General features: G+C 39.6%; 1 protein-coding gene across 3 annotated transcripts in view; it reads right to left on the reverse strand.

Moving 5' to 3' along the window:
• Positions 1-16402, reverse strand: part of LOC124259783 (serine/arginine repetitive matrix protein 2-like) — a 187645-nt gene that overhangs the window by 51841 nt on the left and 119402 nt on the right. For all 3 annotated transcript variants that reach the window (XM_046693990.1, XM_046693989.1, XM_046693991.1), the window contains one exon: positions 15041-15565. In XM_046693990.1, the coding sequence (XP_046549946.1) occupies positions 15041-15565 (525 nt within the window). The remainder of the gene's footprint in view (positions 1-15040; positions 15566-16402) is intronic.

Genomic DNA, 16402 nt, shown 5'->3' on the forward strand with positions numbered 1-16402 from the left:
TAAAGTCCCCTTGTGACCTTGAAATGAAGGTCAAGGTCACCAAACCTGACTTGGACCTTTCTTATACTGTGATGAACCATGGTACCAAATATGAAAAGAATCTAGAGAATGGTTCTTAAGATATTCCAATTCGTACGGACGGACAGAGCCTAATACTATAACCCCCCCTTCGCTCTAAATGCGCGGCGGGGGATAAAAACAGTTTGCATGCAAACTAAGTGAGCACCAACTGTGAACAACAAATATTTCACAAAGCTAAATTTGGTATCTTGCATAATTTATGGTTCAACTGACAGAACATGTTCTAAATAATGGAAGCATGTGCCAAGTCTATTGATTATGAAAACACCTAGCAACTGAACTCACGAGTATGCAAGGTCACATGCCAATCAATCCATTTAGTCAACAAATGGAGGTTGAACAGCACCCAGTTTCTCAAAGTAAGGAAGAAAGGTACTCTCTTACACACAATAATCAAGATAAAGTGGGACCTGTAGGGGAACTGTTAATCTGCCAATTATTCATGCATCATGATTTACAAGGATATTAGATATTGAATACATAGATGATAGCCTTTATTATACTTCCAATAAAGATACTGATGATTATGAAATTGATATACAGATTGAAGGTGCAAATCATCATCATCATCATCATCATCATCATCATCATCCCCATAAAATGCTCCACTTATCTTATATACTATTACACAAGTTAACAGATCAGTGTATGTTAAGTTCGTATTTTCAACTCCTTTGGGAGTATGCAGTCAAGACTTTTTCTGTTTCAGAAAAACTTGAAGTTGATATTTTGGTTTGATACACACTCAAAGATGCAAAGATAATTTTGAACATTTTTGTATGGAATATATTGTTTCATTCACAGCTGCAGAATCTACCATTTTATACCAGCATACAATTCAAGTGTATCACATCAAAGGTGCATGTCCATTTCACCACTGTCATGTCTGATATTGACAAGATACAATGAAACATGGTGTAATATTTTTACTTGAAGATGATTACATTCAATCCCTTTATAAATACTTTTCACTTTAATCCTTTTTCTAAAATAAAAAAGAATAAACACCCAACCCTTCATAAAAAAGGCTCGAAATCTTTTCAGGCCAATTCTGATTTTCATAAAAATATTGTCTAATTAAACAATCATTCATACTGCCATTGACGTGGCACATTGAGCTGCATAATCTCAGTTTACTGAGCATACATGCGTGGATCAGCACGAGAGTGTTAAATGAGACTCCAGCTTGTTCAGTCAGATATTGATGTCTATTCCAATATGTGGATAATCTTTCTTCGACAGCTGGCACAGTGATAGATTTCACATCTAAAGACTTAGGAATACTGATATTAATTCTGATCAAACAAACAATATAAACAGTCCAGAGAATATTTCATGAATTTTCAGTGTATTAGTTCCATTCATTACCTTCTTTTCCCCTTCTTGAGATAACTGACTTCTTTATAATGCCCAATATAATCACAGGGAAGTACCATGCAATCAGCTCTAAATCAATATTCAGTGTAAATATGAGGTATTAATTACAAAACCATTTTCTGCTTCAAACTCCAGTCTCCAGTTGAGGTTAAGAAGGAAAATGTTCTCAAATTTTATTTCATCTAAGGGCTAGAACTATGGTTCAAAATTAAAATGTTCAGCCATTGTTTTTCTGAAATTTGAACATTATACATTGTTATTACAATAAAACATATGTGTTGGTGATGCTGGGTTGCTATGGAGATACATATAATTTGAATTTGATTAATAATTGTTCCCAGAGTTATGTCCCTTCCTCTTCAGAAATGCAGACACAATTCCCCACACGTCAACATACCCCCAATCATGGTACAGTGTAACACAATCTGCCGGGTAACTTGACTACTCCACCTCATGGTACTAATTAGTAGTTGTTGAGAAACATTCTCACCTGGAATTCAAATAGAGAGAAAAACAAAATTACTTGATATACATACAGTAGTGGAGATAGTGATTATGTCAAATACACACAGAAGGGACTAGATAGATTGACTGGTTCCTTCTCTATTTGACACAGTCATTGTCCTTGCTTGTCTTTCAGGACAGATACCATCCAGATATGGAACAAGAAAGTTTGGAAAGTGACACCCAAATATATATTGTGTATAGTCCTTTGTATGTACATTTTGTAAGTATTTTGTTTGTTCTAGTTTCAAAGAACTTCACCTTTTCATTCGATACCATCATACATCACACAGCTGTTTTGGTGTGGTCTGTAACTATGGCTACAGGTCACCAGTCACAAGGAGGGTTCCGCCAGTCACAAGGAGGGTGTCACCAGTCACAAGGAGGTGTCACCAGTCACAAGGAGTGTCACCAGTCACAAGGAGGGTGTCACCAGTCACAAGGAGGTGTCACCAGTCACATGGAGGGTGTCACCAGTCACAAGGAGGGTGTCACCAGTCACAAGGAGGGGTCACCAGTCACATGGAAGGGTGTCACCAGTCACAGGAGGGTGTCACCAGTCACAAGGAGGGTGTCACCAGTCACAAGGAGGGTGTCACCAGTCACATGGAGGGTGTCACCAGTCACAAGGAGGGTGTCACCAGTCACATGGAGGGTGTCACCAGTCACATGGAGGGTGTCACCAGTCACAAGGAGGGTGTCACCAGTCACATGGAGGTGTCACCAGTCACATGGAGGGTGTCACCAGTCACATGGAGGGTGTCACCAGTCACATGGAGGGTGTCACCAGTCACTCACAGGAGGGTGTCACCAGTCACATGGAGGGTCACCAGTCACAAGGAGGGTGTCACCAGTCACAAGGAGAGGTGTCACCAGTCACATGGAGGGTGGAAGGAGGTGTCACCAGTCACAAGGGATGGGAGGGTGTCACCAGTCACAGGGTGTCACCAGTCACATGGAGGTGTCACCAGTCACAAGGAGGGTCACCAGTCATGGAGGGTGTCACCAGTCACATGGAGGTGTCACCAGTCACAAGGGAGGTGTCACCAGTCACCAGTCACATGGAGGGTGTCACCAGTCACAAGGAGGGTGTCACCAGTCACAGGAAGGAGGAGGTGTCACCAGTCACAGGGAGGGTGTCACCAGTCACATGGAGGGGTCACCAGTCACATGGAGGTGTGTCACCAGTCACAAGGAGGGTGTCACCAGTCACATGGAGGGTGTCACCAGTCACAAGGAGGTGTCACCAGTCACAAGGAGGTGTCACCAGTCACATGGAGGTCACATGGAGGGTGTCACCAGTCACAAGGAGGGTGTCACCAGTCACAAGGAGGTGTCACCAGTCACAAGGAGGGTGTCACCAGTCACAAGGAGGTGTCACCAGTCACAAGGAGGTGTCACCAGTCACAAGGAGGTGTCACCAGTCACAAGGAGGTGTCACCAGTCACAAGGGAGGTGTCACCAGTCACAAGGAGGGTGTCACCAGTCACAAGGAGGGTGTCACCAGTCACAAGGAGGTGTCACCAGTCACAAGGAGGGTGTCACCAGTCACATGGAGGGTGTCACCAGTCACATGGAGGGTGTCACCAGTCACAAGGAGGGTGTCACCAGTCACAGGATGTGGAGGGTGTCACCAGTCACCAGTCACATGGAGGGTGTCACCAGTCACAAGGAGGGTGTCACCTAGTCACAAGGAGGGTGTCACCACTCACATGGAGGGTGTCACCAGTCACATGATGGGTATACAGAAGGTTATACTGATGAACCATGGATCTGGTATATGAATGTATAAATACACCCTGTCTACAGACAAAATGCAGGTACAATGGGTTCATAACTATCTTGCTCTATCAGTGCTGTCCCTCTACATCTCCATGGCTCACATTTTGGTAAACCTACACTAACCCTATTCCTATGGTTCTTGCAGTCTCAAATTACCCACACTGGATTTCCATTTGCCAATTGGATTTGCGACACTTGCAGGTCTAACATACCAATCAGAATGTGAGTTACAAACCAAACTCAATGTTAGGTTGTCAATGTCAACAACATGGCAGCCTGTTTCCACTGATTGTGATTGAGTTCGTGAAAATTCAACATTAAAAATCAGACTGAAACACAAAAGAAAGTCCTGAAACATGGAAAGGATGGAAAGGATGACTTCATATCCATCAAAACTGGGGATGGCTCTGGTTGCAAGGTAATGCAAAATACCTCCCATATCCTTTCCCTCATGTCAATGTTTGATTGGTTATCAATGTTCCCGAAAATCAAGGGCAGGTAATTTATGATGGCATGAACAACATGAATGGAGGTGAGGTGAGGTGAGGTGAGGTGAGGTGAGGTGAGGTGAGGTGAGGTGAGGTGAAATTGGGTTTAACGTCGTGCTTGAGAATATTTCGCTTATATGACAACGTGCATGCGTGTGTATGTGTGGCTGCTTGTACTAGCCCAGACATAAGCTGGTTTTATAGTGTTAGCTCACTGAGATACCATGCCGCAGTGAAGCATGAATACCCCACTCAACACATTATACTGACTCCGAGCCGACCAGTCCTTGTTGAACCCATTAATGCTGAGCGCCAGGCAGGGACCAACAAGAACCATATTTTAACGTCTTTTGGTATGACGCGGTCGGGATCGAACAGATCAGCGACCTTCGGCTCTCAGGATCGGGCGGACGCTCTAACCACCACACCACAACATGAATGGATCCAGTGTTGGTAAACCTGGAGATATAAAGACTGACACATACAAAGATGCAGCAGCACACCTTGACACTGCATGTTTTACATAGAAATGTCATCCATTGCATCATGTACAGATGTCAGTGTGGGTGACCACCAGTGTCAACATACAGCCACCCTCCACTGTTCCACCAAGTGTGTGCTGTGAGTCAGGCTTGTATCTACATGGCTGCTGATGACAGATGTCTCTTGTCACAAACCCACTGTCGCCTACAATGTGGGCTTTTACTGTTATTTCAATGACTCTTTCTTGTTTTCCTTAGTAAGAATTTGGAGAGGAATATAACACCCCAAGTCACTGAGTGTATTTCATTGTCACTCGGTTTGAAAACTTTGTTTGAATACTATGGGACAATTTTTATTGGACACATGACATAAGGTTTCGGATTGCTGTTGGGCTGGGACGGGTATATCTGGTAGTCATGTACCTACTGAAACTACTCAGACACAGAATTATGAATGTGATATATTGTTCAACATCATCAACAACAACAACAACAAAAGATGTTGATGATCACATTTCTTCTGACTGCACATGTCTTTCTTATGACTTTTATATGTGTGAGTAAAGGTAAAGCTCCAGTCAACTAGTGTAGGAATGATCAGATACATTTATATATTCATCCAAACAGTGTTTTCCAGAGCTCCAGTAAAACAATTCTGATCTGTACATTTTATACCCAGCTGTTGAGCCATACAGCTGCTGCCTGGATAGGGTCAATTAAGACTGAGTAAGGGTGCCTAGGTAGCAAATATGCACTCGACCCAGTTCCAGAATTAAAAAGACCACTTTCCAATATTCATTCTTTTGTGATCATTCTGGACCTAATAAAACAGTTTGTTTCTGAAAAATGGAGATGAAATATTTTCTTTTTATTATCGACTGAAATGCATGTATAAAAATGATTAATTTTGCTAACATGATATGGCAGCACTTGCATGAAACTTGCATGTCTGGAGCTGACAAACCAAGGACCACAACTGGAGAGAAAAATGGGATTCGAACTCAGGATCATCAACTGACCTTTGTGAAAGAGGGGATATGAATGGATGAAAAGGGTTCATAGTATAAGTTAGATTTAACAAAAACATTCTAAAAAAATAAGAAAAAGAAAATGAATTTGACATGACAATCAAAAACAGAATGAGAGAAATGGCTTTCAGATATATTATAACATCTCAGATTATTGTGAAACAAAAGAGCCAAGATATGTATATGACAGAGGTTTACCCCTGCTGATACCCACAACCCAAGGTGTTGTTGTACAAAACAACCTTAGAGTTACAATGACTGCAAGCCCATGTTAAGGTATGGGGTTAAAGTTACAATGTTGTCGAGGAAGCTATCAACATTTGGTATGGGAGATTCTTTTACAAAATGACTGCAAGCCCATGTTAAGGTATGGGAGTTACAATGACTGCAAGCCCATGTTAAGGTATGGGAGTTACAATGACTGCAAGCCCATGTTAAGGTATGGGAGTTACAATGACTGCAAGCCCATGTTAAGGTATGGGAGTTACAATGACTGCAAGCCCATGTTAAGGTATGGGAGTTACAATGACTGCAAGCCCATGTTAAGGTATGGGAGTTACAATCACCTTAGCGCTAAGATCATTTTGTACAGCGGCACAAAGGGTCATAATCAGGATCGCTACTGGTGTGAATCTTTTCAACATGGATCAACTACTAACATTTCCTGCACAGCTTTTAAAGAGGTTAATGAAAGGTAAATCATTTCACTGCCAAACCAACATGGGTGAAATCTCTCTTGATCTGTGAAGAAAAACTACAAAAGTCTTCAACATCAAACAGGATCAGAATATATAATGACTCCACTGCTTGTAGAAACAACCTTTCATCTTTAAAACCTTGAGTGAGTGAGTGAGTGAGTGAGTGAGTGAGTGAGTGAGTGAGTGAGTGAGTGAGTGAGTGAGTTTAGCATTATGCCACTTTTAGCAATATTCCAGCAATATCACAGCTGGAGACATCAGAAATGGGCTTCACACATTGCACCCATGTGGGGAATCAAACCGGGTCTTCTGTGTGATGAGCAAACACATGAAACATCTAGGTTACCCAACTGCCCCTGGTATTGATGACATGTGATGACGGGATGGTGACAACTAATGAATGTCCTCCATAAACAGCAGCTGTATCAGCTGAAATGTACACGACTGTGACAAGCATGTCAATTTCAGTGCATCAACAGTTAATCAGTGGTGTCTGACAATCCAATCTCCACAATAAGCCCTATTTTCATCCAGAGTTGCACTTTATTCAAAACCTCACCTGATGGCGACATCACACTCTTTGACTAACAATTTTTTCCCATATAAAAACACATTCAAGTTCTAGTTAACAAGACCAATATTGACAAGCTAAAGCATGGTTATCCCATGAATTTCCATTTGGCATTACCGTCGGTCTTCATAAGCAGTAATAATCTCCTCTAATGATGGCAACTCAATCCTTAAATCTCCGTTCTATATTTGATCCTGCTTCAAACTGTCCATGACTTTAGCAGACACACGGAATGCTGCACCCAGCACTGCTTGCCAATATCTTATGGTATACATACATTAACACCCAAATCCACACGCATCATGTCTCTAAATATTGTAAAGTTAATGACTCATAGTGCCAGAATTTCACATTTTGAAATGTATAACAGATTATCTTGACATAATTGCAACAACAGCATACCGCAGCTGGTATTTGTTATCTACTAGAGATCACTATTTGGTGCTTAGTAAATGTTGTGTGGTATTACACTTAGGATTCATACAAAGAATAACTGCTGGATATGCACATTGGTTTGTTGTAATCATTTCCCTCAGAATATTTACCAGGTACTTATAACATCAATGTTAGAAGACAAACAATCTCTATCATCCACTTAGATTCCATTGGCATAAAAAGAGGCACTGAGGTAGCCTAGTGGTAAAGGGTTCGCTCGCCACGCTGAAGACGAGGGTTCAATTTCCCAAATGGGTACAATGTGTAAATCCCATTTCCCCTGCCATGATATTGCTGGAATATTGCTATAAGTGGCGTAAAACTAAACTCACTCACTCATTGGCATAAAAGGACAAACAGCTGTGAGAATGACATGATCGCTGAATGACACCAGGTGTTCAAAAACATGCCCTGTCCTACTGGTAGCACCCACCACTGACATACAAGCAAGTATTACAGGATCTACTGTTAGCTATGTTCATAAACTCAATATTACAGCAGCCAGGTGATAATGTTCACATTATGTCTGAAACTGACGTGAAATTGACATGATATATACAACTATCCACATCAACCACTCCCATAATGGCAGTGATCATCACTAAGTACTCACAATTCACTGACGATGAACAAGCGCCTCTTGTACTGTACAGTAACTGCTAACGAACACAGGTTAGAAGTCCCAAACACCTATTCATCACAAAGGCTGAACTGACGAGTAAGAAGTTTGCGAGAAATAGACGATCCCTTGTTACGAGACAATACGGGTGTTATCAGGATGTGTCAATACGGCAATGTACACAGTGTAATGGGGTGGTTACCTGGTCTGTTAGTGCCTTGTGAACACAAGTACAGGGAGACAACTGCATTCACGTCCTCGTTATAACACTGACATTGAGTAGCATCAATCTTAACAGGAAAATTCTTCCGATTAAATGATCTCAGAATCTTTAAAATACCATTACCTAACCCGGAAAACCAGTTTCTATATTGTGCAAACAATGAGACCAGGATATGGTTTTTCATACCGAACCAACCGTGGCCACTGACAATAGGCGAGGGGACAGACATGTGTATTGTAAAACACTGACAGCTTGATGGTATCAATGTGAATAGCTAACAACGGGAAAACCAGAGGTACCAAACCATACATTTCATACTTCCACAATTCCTTGGTATAGTGGGTAATAGGGTCTGTACCTGTAGCATTATGTCAGTAATCATACACTGTTTTGTGAATTCAGCACTATGATATATGATGTCAAAACACTAATTAGGGGTACTTATGTACATAATAAACGACCCGTGAAGATCCAGGGTAGAATAGGTCTTCAGCAACCCATGCTTTCCACCAAAGGCGACTATGCTTGTCATAAGAGGCGACTAATGGGATCGGTTGGTCAGGCTCGCTGACTTGGTTGACACTAGTCATCAGTTCCCAATTATGCAGATCGATGCTCATGCTGTTGATCACTGGACTGTCTGGTCCAGACTCGATTATTTACAGACTGCCACCATATAGCTGGAATATTGCTGAGTGCGGCATATAACTAAATTCACTCACTCACTCACATATTAAGCTATTTACTAACATGAAAGAAACTACTTTACATTGAGTCTCTGTATCTGGTAATTTCCTGACACATGAGTGCATGTTGTTTTGTGTCTGTTACCCATGAACTCCTGCTGGCTCCACACCTGATCCAGGTAACCAGTTCTAGCTGGCTGGCTGAGTTTAGTTTTACGCCGCTTTTAGCAATATTCCAGCAATATCACGGCGGGAGACACCAGAAATGGGCTTCACACATTGTGCCCATGTGGGGAATAGAACCCGGGTCTTCGGCGTGACGAGCCAACGCTTTAACCACTAGGCTACCCCACCGCCCAACCAGTTCTAACCTAGTGAAGGGTTTTGTTTATTGTTTAACACAGCACTCAGCAATATTCCAGCTATATGGCGTGGTCTGTAAATAATCGAGTCTGGACCAGACAATCCTGTGATCAACAATATGAGCATCGATCTACGCAATTGGGAACCGATGACATGTGTCAACCAAGTAAGCAAGCCTGACCACCCGATCCCGTTAGTCGCCTCTTACGACAAGCATGGGTTGCTGAAGATCAATTCTAACCCATATCTTCTGGGATCCTAGTGAAGGGAATATGGCTTCACATCAATATAATCCAGATGTACATAGATCCAACTGGCTGACAAATTATTTTATATGAAATATGAACACAACATTAAAACTTTGATTCATCCTGTACCAAACTTACAAGCGCTCACTAAGAAAGATGATATTGGTCAATTGCACAATTTCTATAAACTACCAAAAACATCTGTAAAGGTTCTCAATGTTTTTCTAGGCAGAATAAACAAATCGCACCTTGTTCATTTAAAGAGGACACTGTAAATGTTAGCAACTCAGATTAACGGCATGCAAATATCACTTGTTGGGCTTGTTAAACTTTCAAATTTCAAATTCTACCAGTCTACAATTTAATGATACAATGAAGCATAGATTGACCCCCCAAAAATGGAAGATAAATAAACAAGAGACAATGGAGCATAGATTGACAAGAGACAATGGAGCATAGATTGACAAGAGAGAATGGAGCATAGATTGACAAGAGACAATGGAGCATAGATTGACAAGAGACAATGGAGCATAGATTGACATAGATTGACAAGAGACAATGGAGCATAGATTGACAAGAGACAATGGAGCATAGATTGACAAGAGACAATGGAGCATAGATTGCCAAGAGACAATGGAGCATAGATTGCCAAGAGACAATGGAGCATAGATTGACAAGAGACAATGGAGCATAGATTGACAAGAGACAATGGAGCATAGATTGACAAGAGACAATGGAACATAGATTGACAAGAGACAATGGAGCATAGATTGACAAGAGACAATGGAGCATAGATTGCCAAGAGACAATGGAGCATAGATTGACAAGAGACAATGGAGCATAGATTGACAAGAGACAATGGAGCATAGATTGACAAGAGACAATGGAGCATAGATTGACAAGAGACAATGGAGCATAGATTGACAAGAGACAATGGAGCATAGATTGCCAAGAGACAATGGAGCATAGATTGACCAAGAGACAATGGAACATAGATTGAAAAAGAGACAAATGGAACATAGATTGACAAGAGACAATGGAGCATAGATTGACAAAGAGACAATGGAGCATAGATTGACAAGAGACAATGGAGCATAGATTGACAAGAGACAATGGAGCATAGATTGACAGAGAGAAATGGAGCATAGATTGCCCAGAGACAATGGAGCATAGATTGACAAGAGACAATGGAGCATAGATTGCCAAGAGACAATGGAGCATAGATTGACAAGAGACAATGGAGCATAGATTGACAAGAGACAATGGAGCATAGATTGAGCATAGATTGACAAGAGACAATGGAGCATAGATTGACAAGAGACAATGGAGCAATGGAGCATAGATTGACAAGAGACAATGGAGCATAGATTGACAAGAGACAATGGAGCATAGATTGACAAGAGACAATGGAGCATAGATTGACAAGAGACAATGGAGCATAGATTGACAAGAGACAATGGAGCATAGATTGACAATGGAGACAATGGAACATAGACTGACAAGAGACAATGGAGCATAGACTGCCCAGAGAGACAATGGAGCATAGATTGAGACAATGGAGCATAGATTGACAAGAGACAATGGAGCATAGATTGCCAAGAGACAATGGAGCATAGATTGCCAAGAGACAATGGAGCATAGATTGACAAGAGACAATGGAGCATAGATTGACAAGAGACAATGGAACATAGATTGACAAGAGACAATGGAGCATAGATTGACCAAGAGACAATGGAGCATAGATTGACAAGAGACAATGGAGCATATAGATTGGCCAGTGACAATGGAGCATAGATGCATTTTATATAACCTGTTTGAAATATCATGTATACCACAACAGAAAACTGTTATATTCTTCTTCATCAAATGATGCCTTATAATGAAGGTTCCTGGTAATAAACACTTGTGGTGAGCTTTGATTAATGTTAATATTTCAACAGTGTTCTGAAAGTAGCACGCATCTCCCCACGCATGCATACCTGTTGACTTAATGAGGTGTTGGGAGAAAAGTGTATATAGCGCCATCGCATGTTACCATGGGCAACCATCATGTTAACACTACCTAACAGCACCATTGCTGACTTTGTGAAATCAACAAGCATGTATTTCATGATATGTCAGGTCTGCCAGCAATGTATGTTGTAGACTCAAATAAGGTCAATAAGTTTAACATGCTATGTAAGAATGTCCTAATGACAAATCTCATCTGAAATCACATGGGAACTATTTCTATTTCCTTTCATTATATACATTCCTTGTTGTAAATGTTAAAGGCTAGTGAACACGTTCGGTGCATAACCTGAGTTTTGTTCTATAAAAGCAATGCATAAAGTATCAGTAGTTTCTGTCCCAGTATTTACATAGCAGCATCTGTGTACAGCCCTGTCAACAGGGAAAGCATGTTACATGCATCAAATAGGTACACATGTCCATGTTGACATAAACCTCACACTTTCTAAACTTTTTCTAGCAAGAAATATATTGGGCAATATGTTATAAATGAAAGGCCCCAACTTTGTAAACCCAAATCAGCTTACTGGCTATGGTTATATACTGAACAAAATAAGTTAGGCATCATGAAATATTTTTGGCGATTTCTTTTTTATGGAACTGTGCTGTCTTCACTACAAAAATATTTACAAGACAATTTTAACAAAAATGGTATCAAATGAAAAAGTCCCAACTTTGTAAACCAAAATCAACTTACACGCGCTATGGTTATATACTGAACAAAATAACTGAAGGATCATGAATATTTTTGGTGATATCTTTCATGAAACTATGCTGTCTTCACTACCACTAACTGATATCCAAAAATATATTCAAGATCCCTAAACTTTCAGCAAATTCTATTTTTTAAAGACAAGAATTGCCCAAAGAGCTACTGACATCCACCTTGTTGGTCTTTTTTTTCTGATGACAACCATTTTACTTTACTGTTAGAAAATAATTGTGGCATCAACGGCTACTGATCACAGCTTAAATTCTCATCACTGGAGCATCAAGACAAAGAAACATATTTCTGCTGTTCCTTACATCAGTTCAAAGTAGCTGACACGACAATATTGGTCTTTGCATTCGTGTGTCTGTTTTTGGGGACTGAATTATTCAGTCATACCCCTTGTTTCTAAGCAACAATAATCACATTGCCAGTGGGGAAGGTAGGTTACCTGCGACAGTCATTACACACATATTAACAAGCACCGTGAAATATATCTTGACTTGGTCTGCTTCATGTCAACCTAATTAGATCAGTCATGCAACATTAATTGAGGGATTGGCAGGCATTGAGAAAATGAAAGTGCCAAACTAGCATCTAGATCAAGAATGGAGTTGTTGACAAGAAATGGCAGTTACACAAGTCACATGTTGATAACATTAATGTACATTATTGTAAATGTGTATTTTAAAATGTATAATAAACTTGAACTCTCAAGTTCTAACCATGCATGCATGATTATTTTACAAATGTTCTGAGTATGAAACTGTGATTATTTTGTTAATTGTAGAGACGTTTTGATGATATATCTACTTGCATGCTTGCGTTTCATGTTGATTGTAATATTTTAAAATAATTAGCTTTACATGCAAAATGGCTTTTGTTTTTGGGGCTCATACAGAAACTGATGTATTTCAATGGTTCGCAATGTGATTTTAAATTGATAAATCAGTTGGTTTCATGTCAACATGACAAAATTCAATGACGTCAATAATACAGACAATAGGATTTTCAGGAATTTGCATTTGTGTATATAAGACCTGTCACATGATATTCCATGATATGATTCTTCAACACAAGGATAAATTAATGGAGAAATCATAAACCACATTGAACTGAGTGGTTCAGTGCCCACATGAAAAATGTATAAGCTGCAAAATTTACACAAACCAAATACCCAGACTGTACATCCCACAAGCCGAACATGTCTTTGTTTGAAACTGACAATGGCTGACTAAAATGTACTTACATGGTGAAATTGACACACATCTACCGACACCTATCCACCAGTGTTGTTGGCTCTGTATAAACGACACTATTACACATGCAATGGTCTGGCTCATATCAGATATTGATTTCAGTGATCTCAGATCAGCTGTTCAGGGCTGATCGCGGAAAGGACGTCAATAGCAACAAGGTAAACAGCTGCCAAATACACACAGTTTTAACATGAAAGTAGATTTATCACTACCTGGGTAATTATGATGTGATGGGAAACAAAGGCAACTCAGCTAACAAGATCGATGTTAGTTTCCTGAAACTGACAACCTGATACGTAAACAAAGCTATGGTTGATTAGGTATGGACCCGGAAAATGTCAGATATGAATGACACACCAACACGATATTACCACAATTAACTAACACAACTATACTATATGGTTTTCAAGTTCAGATCCATTTGTCAAGAAGATCATTCTTTATTATCTATCAATTCAAAATCACAAAGCAGTGAGAATTAGTAATAATGTCACAGTATGTCATAGCATTCCTTAAAGAAAATCTATATACCAGGTAATGAGTTTAAACTTATGCAAGGAAGAGTGCAACATTTTACAACCTCATGTCATGGATCAGGGATGCTTTACTCATCCCTGACCATGAACCAGCAATTGCTATATGGGAATTTGAAGCTGTCATCTTCTGTGATCAAGAAACCCTTCAAGAGTAGTCTCCCTTTTTATCCAAAACCTATTACATATCTGACATTTGTGTAGATTTCAGTGTAATAAATTAATTAAGAAAATAATTACCTGAAAAGAAGAAAAATGTGGCAAAACAGTATTTTCCATGTGCATGACTGTATGTTCAAAGCAAAATACAGTTGACTTTCAAAATTGGCATACCCAATTGAGTCAGGATTTTGGGTAGTTTGGACAAGTTTTTTTTTCTCAAAGTTCATCATCCAAAAAGTTATTTTGCCAAAAGAACCTATTGTCAATATGGAGACAGTGTATATCATTTCAGATGACAGAAAGTTTCCCAGTGTCACTATACTGAAGCACAAGCCATCAACACAACCAATACATAAGGACGAATGAGGCATCATGTGGCTACCATCGAGATGATGTGAAAAATGAAGAAATTTAGATACGAAAATTATTGGCAGTATCAACATGATTTTAATTCTTCAATTCCAGCATGTCTTGAATAATGTTTTGGATGGTTGTAACAATTTTACAAACACATGATGAACAGAGACCCAACTGGTCATTGCCAAATTGCTTGGACATTTCATATTTTGTTACATCAACCATTTTGTCATTTAAACCATACATCTGTAAGGTAAGATCATATGAATATGTCAAATTTTCATAACTACATACATATTGTCTTGCTGACATAAGTATCCTCATCATAACTATTTTTTTCACTGCAGATTTGAAACTACATCTTAGTGCAAAATGCATATGTTTTTTTGTCAAAATGGCTTCACCAACTATAACCGTCATCTCACCTTCATAAAATGGTGGTGCGCCTTCCTCGGTGGGGCTGGAAACGCCAGGACCAAACTTCATGCGAACTGTGGCTTGAGAAATGATTGCTCGTCTCTCCAACTCGAGTGCTTGAAGCCTCTGTTGGTCAAAGTCATCAGGTGTAGATGAATCCCGCTTGACAACGAAATTTGGCTTTTGGACAGTTTCCGCAAACTGTCTAGCCTTTTCAACCATTTCTTCAGAGTCATACATTTTACCACGAGGGGAGATAACCCCACTCTGGGCCTGTCCATACCTGTCATCATTTTCAGTTTTCTGAAATCTTTGATTACCTCCCTTTGATTCATAGCGATACGATGAGGTTGGACTTATCATGCTGTCCTCGAAGGCTGAATCTACACTGGTCCGTACGAAAGATGAATCTCTATCACTGGAGTTATCTCCCTTGGAGTACATCTGGTTTTGAAAGGAGATGAGCTGTATGCCTGAGCTATCTGTCTCATCAGGGGATGTAGGGAGGCTGGACACAAGAATTCCGCTGTCTCCTAGAAGAAACCCATGGACAATAGTTGTAAAATATAACACAAAAATGAATAATTCACAAACAACATCATTCTCCATGCAAGACAAGTGATCAGTTTGCCTATATAGTAATGACAAGGGCCCACAAAATGTACAGCAATAGTTTGTTTTTTTGCTAGTTACACAATTCAAGTTAAGACCAAACTAAAATATCTACTCATTCTTGTTTTCCTGTTATCTGGTTTCCACTTAACAAAATTTAACTTGTTTTAAGCCTTATGAACAATACAGAGTAACAAATATCTTCCAAATGAGAACTGGCTTAGTGACATGTAACTAGCTTGTCATTGTGAAATTGACCAATTTTCTCCATATTTTATACTGCTCAATGACATTATATGAGAGAAATGATAAACAAACACATGACATGTCAACCCTTCAGAGAAACTTTACTGAAGACAGCCTACTGTTTAAATAGCACAATGTAATTAATTTGTAACATCATCAAAAATGGCGAGATGAGATTAAGGACTAAACAAGTGGTGTAATTATCTCTGAAATTATCATCGCCATATAAAAGTTAAAATTCCAGATTAGAAATCATAGCGAATGATGTGAACTGAGAATGATTTTACGGCACACAAACACAAAGCATGAAGTGAAAGAAGCACTCATAAAATATTACACTATTATCTCACAATCAAATATTATCAATTCCATTTTTGTCTACTATGAGTCAGTTGTATAGTTACTCATATTTCTGTCACATTTTTATGAACACATTGAAATATGTTTCAGAAACTGAAAAAGATATATCACTAATTACCCAGTTATTAGATATATTGACAATTAGTCTGATT

Source organism: Haliotis rubra, unplaced genomic scaffold (genome assembly GCF_003918875.1).
Source record: "Haliotis rubra isolate DU_JTF1 unplaced genomic scaffold, ASM391887v1 Scf737, whole genome shotgun sequence".
NCBI classification, from domain to species: domain Eukaryota; kingdom Metazoa; phylum Mollusca; class Gastropoda; order Lepetellida; family Haliotidae; genus Haliotis; species Haliotis rubra.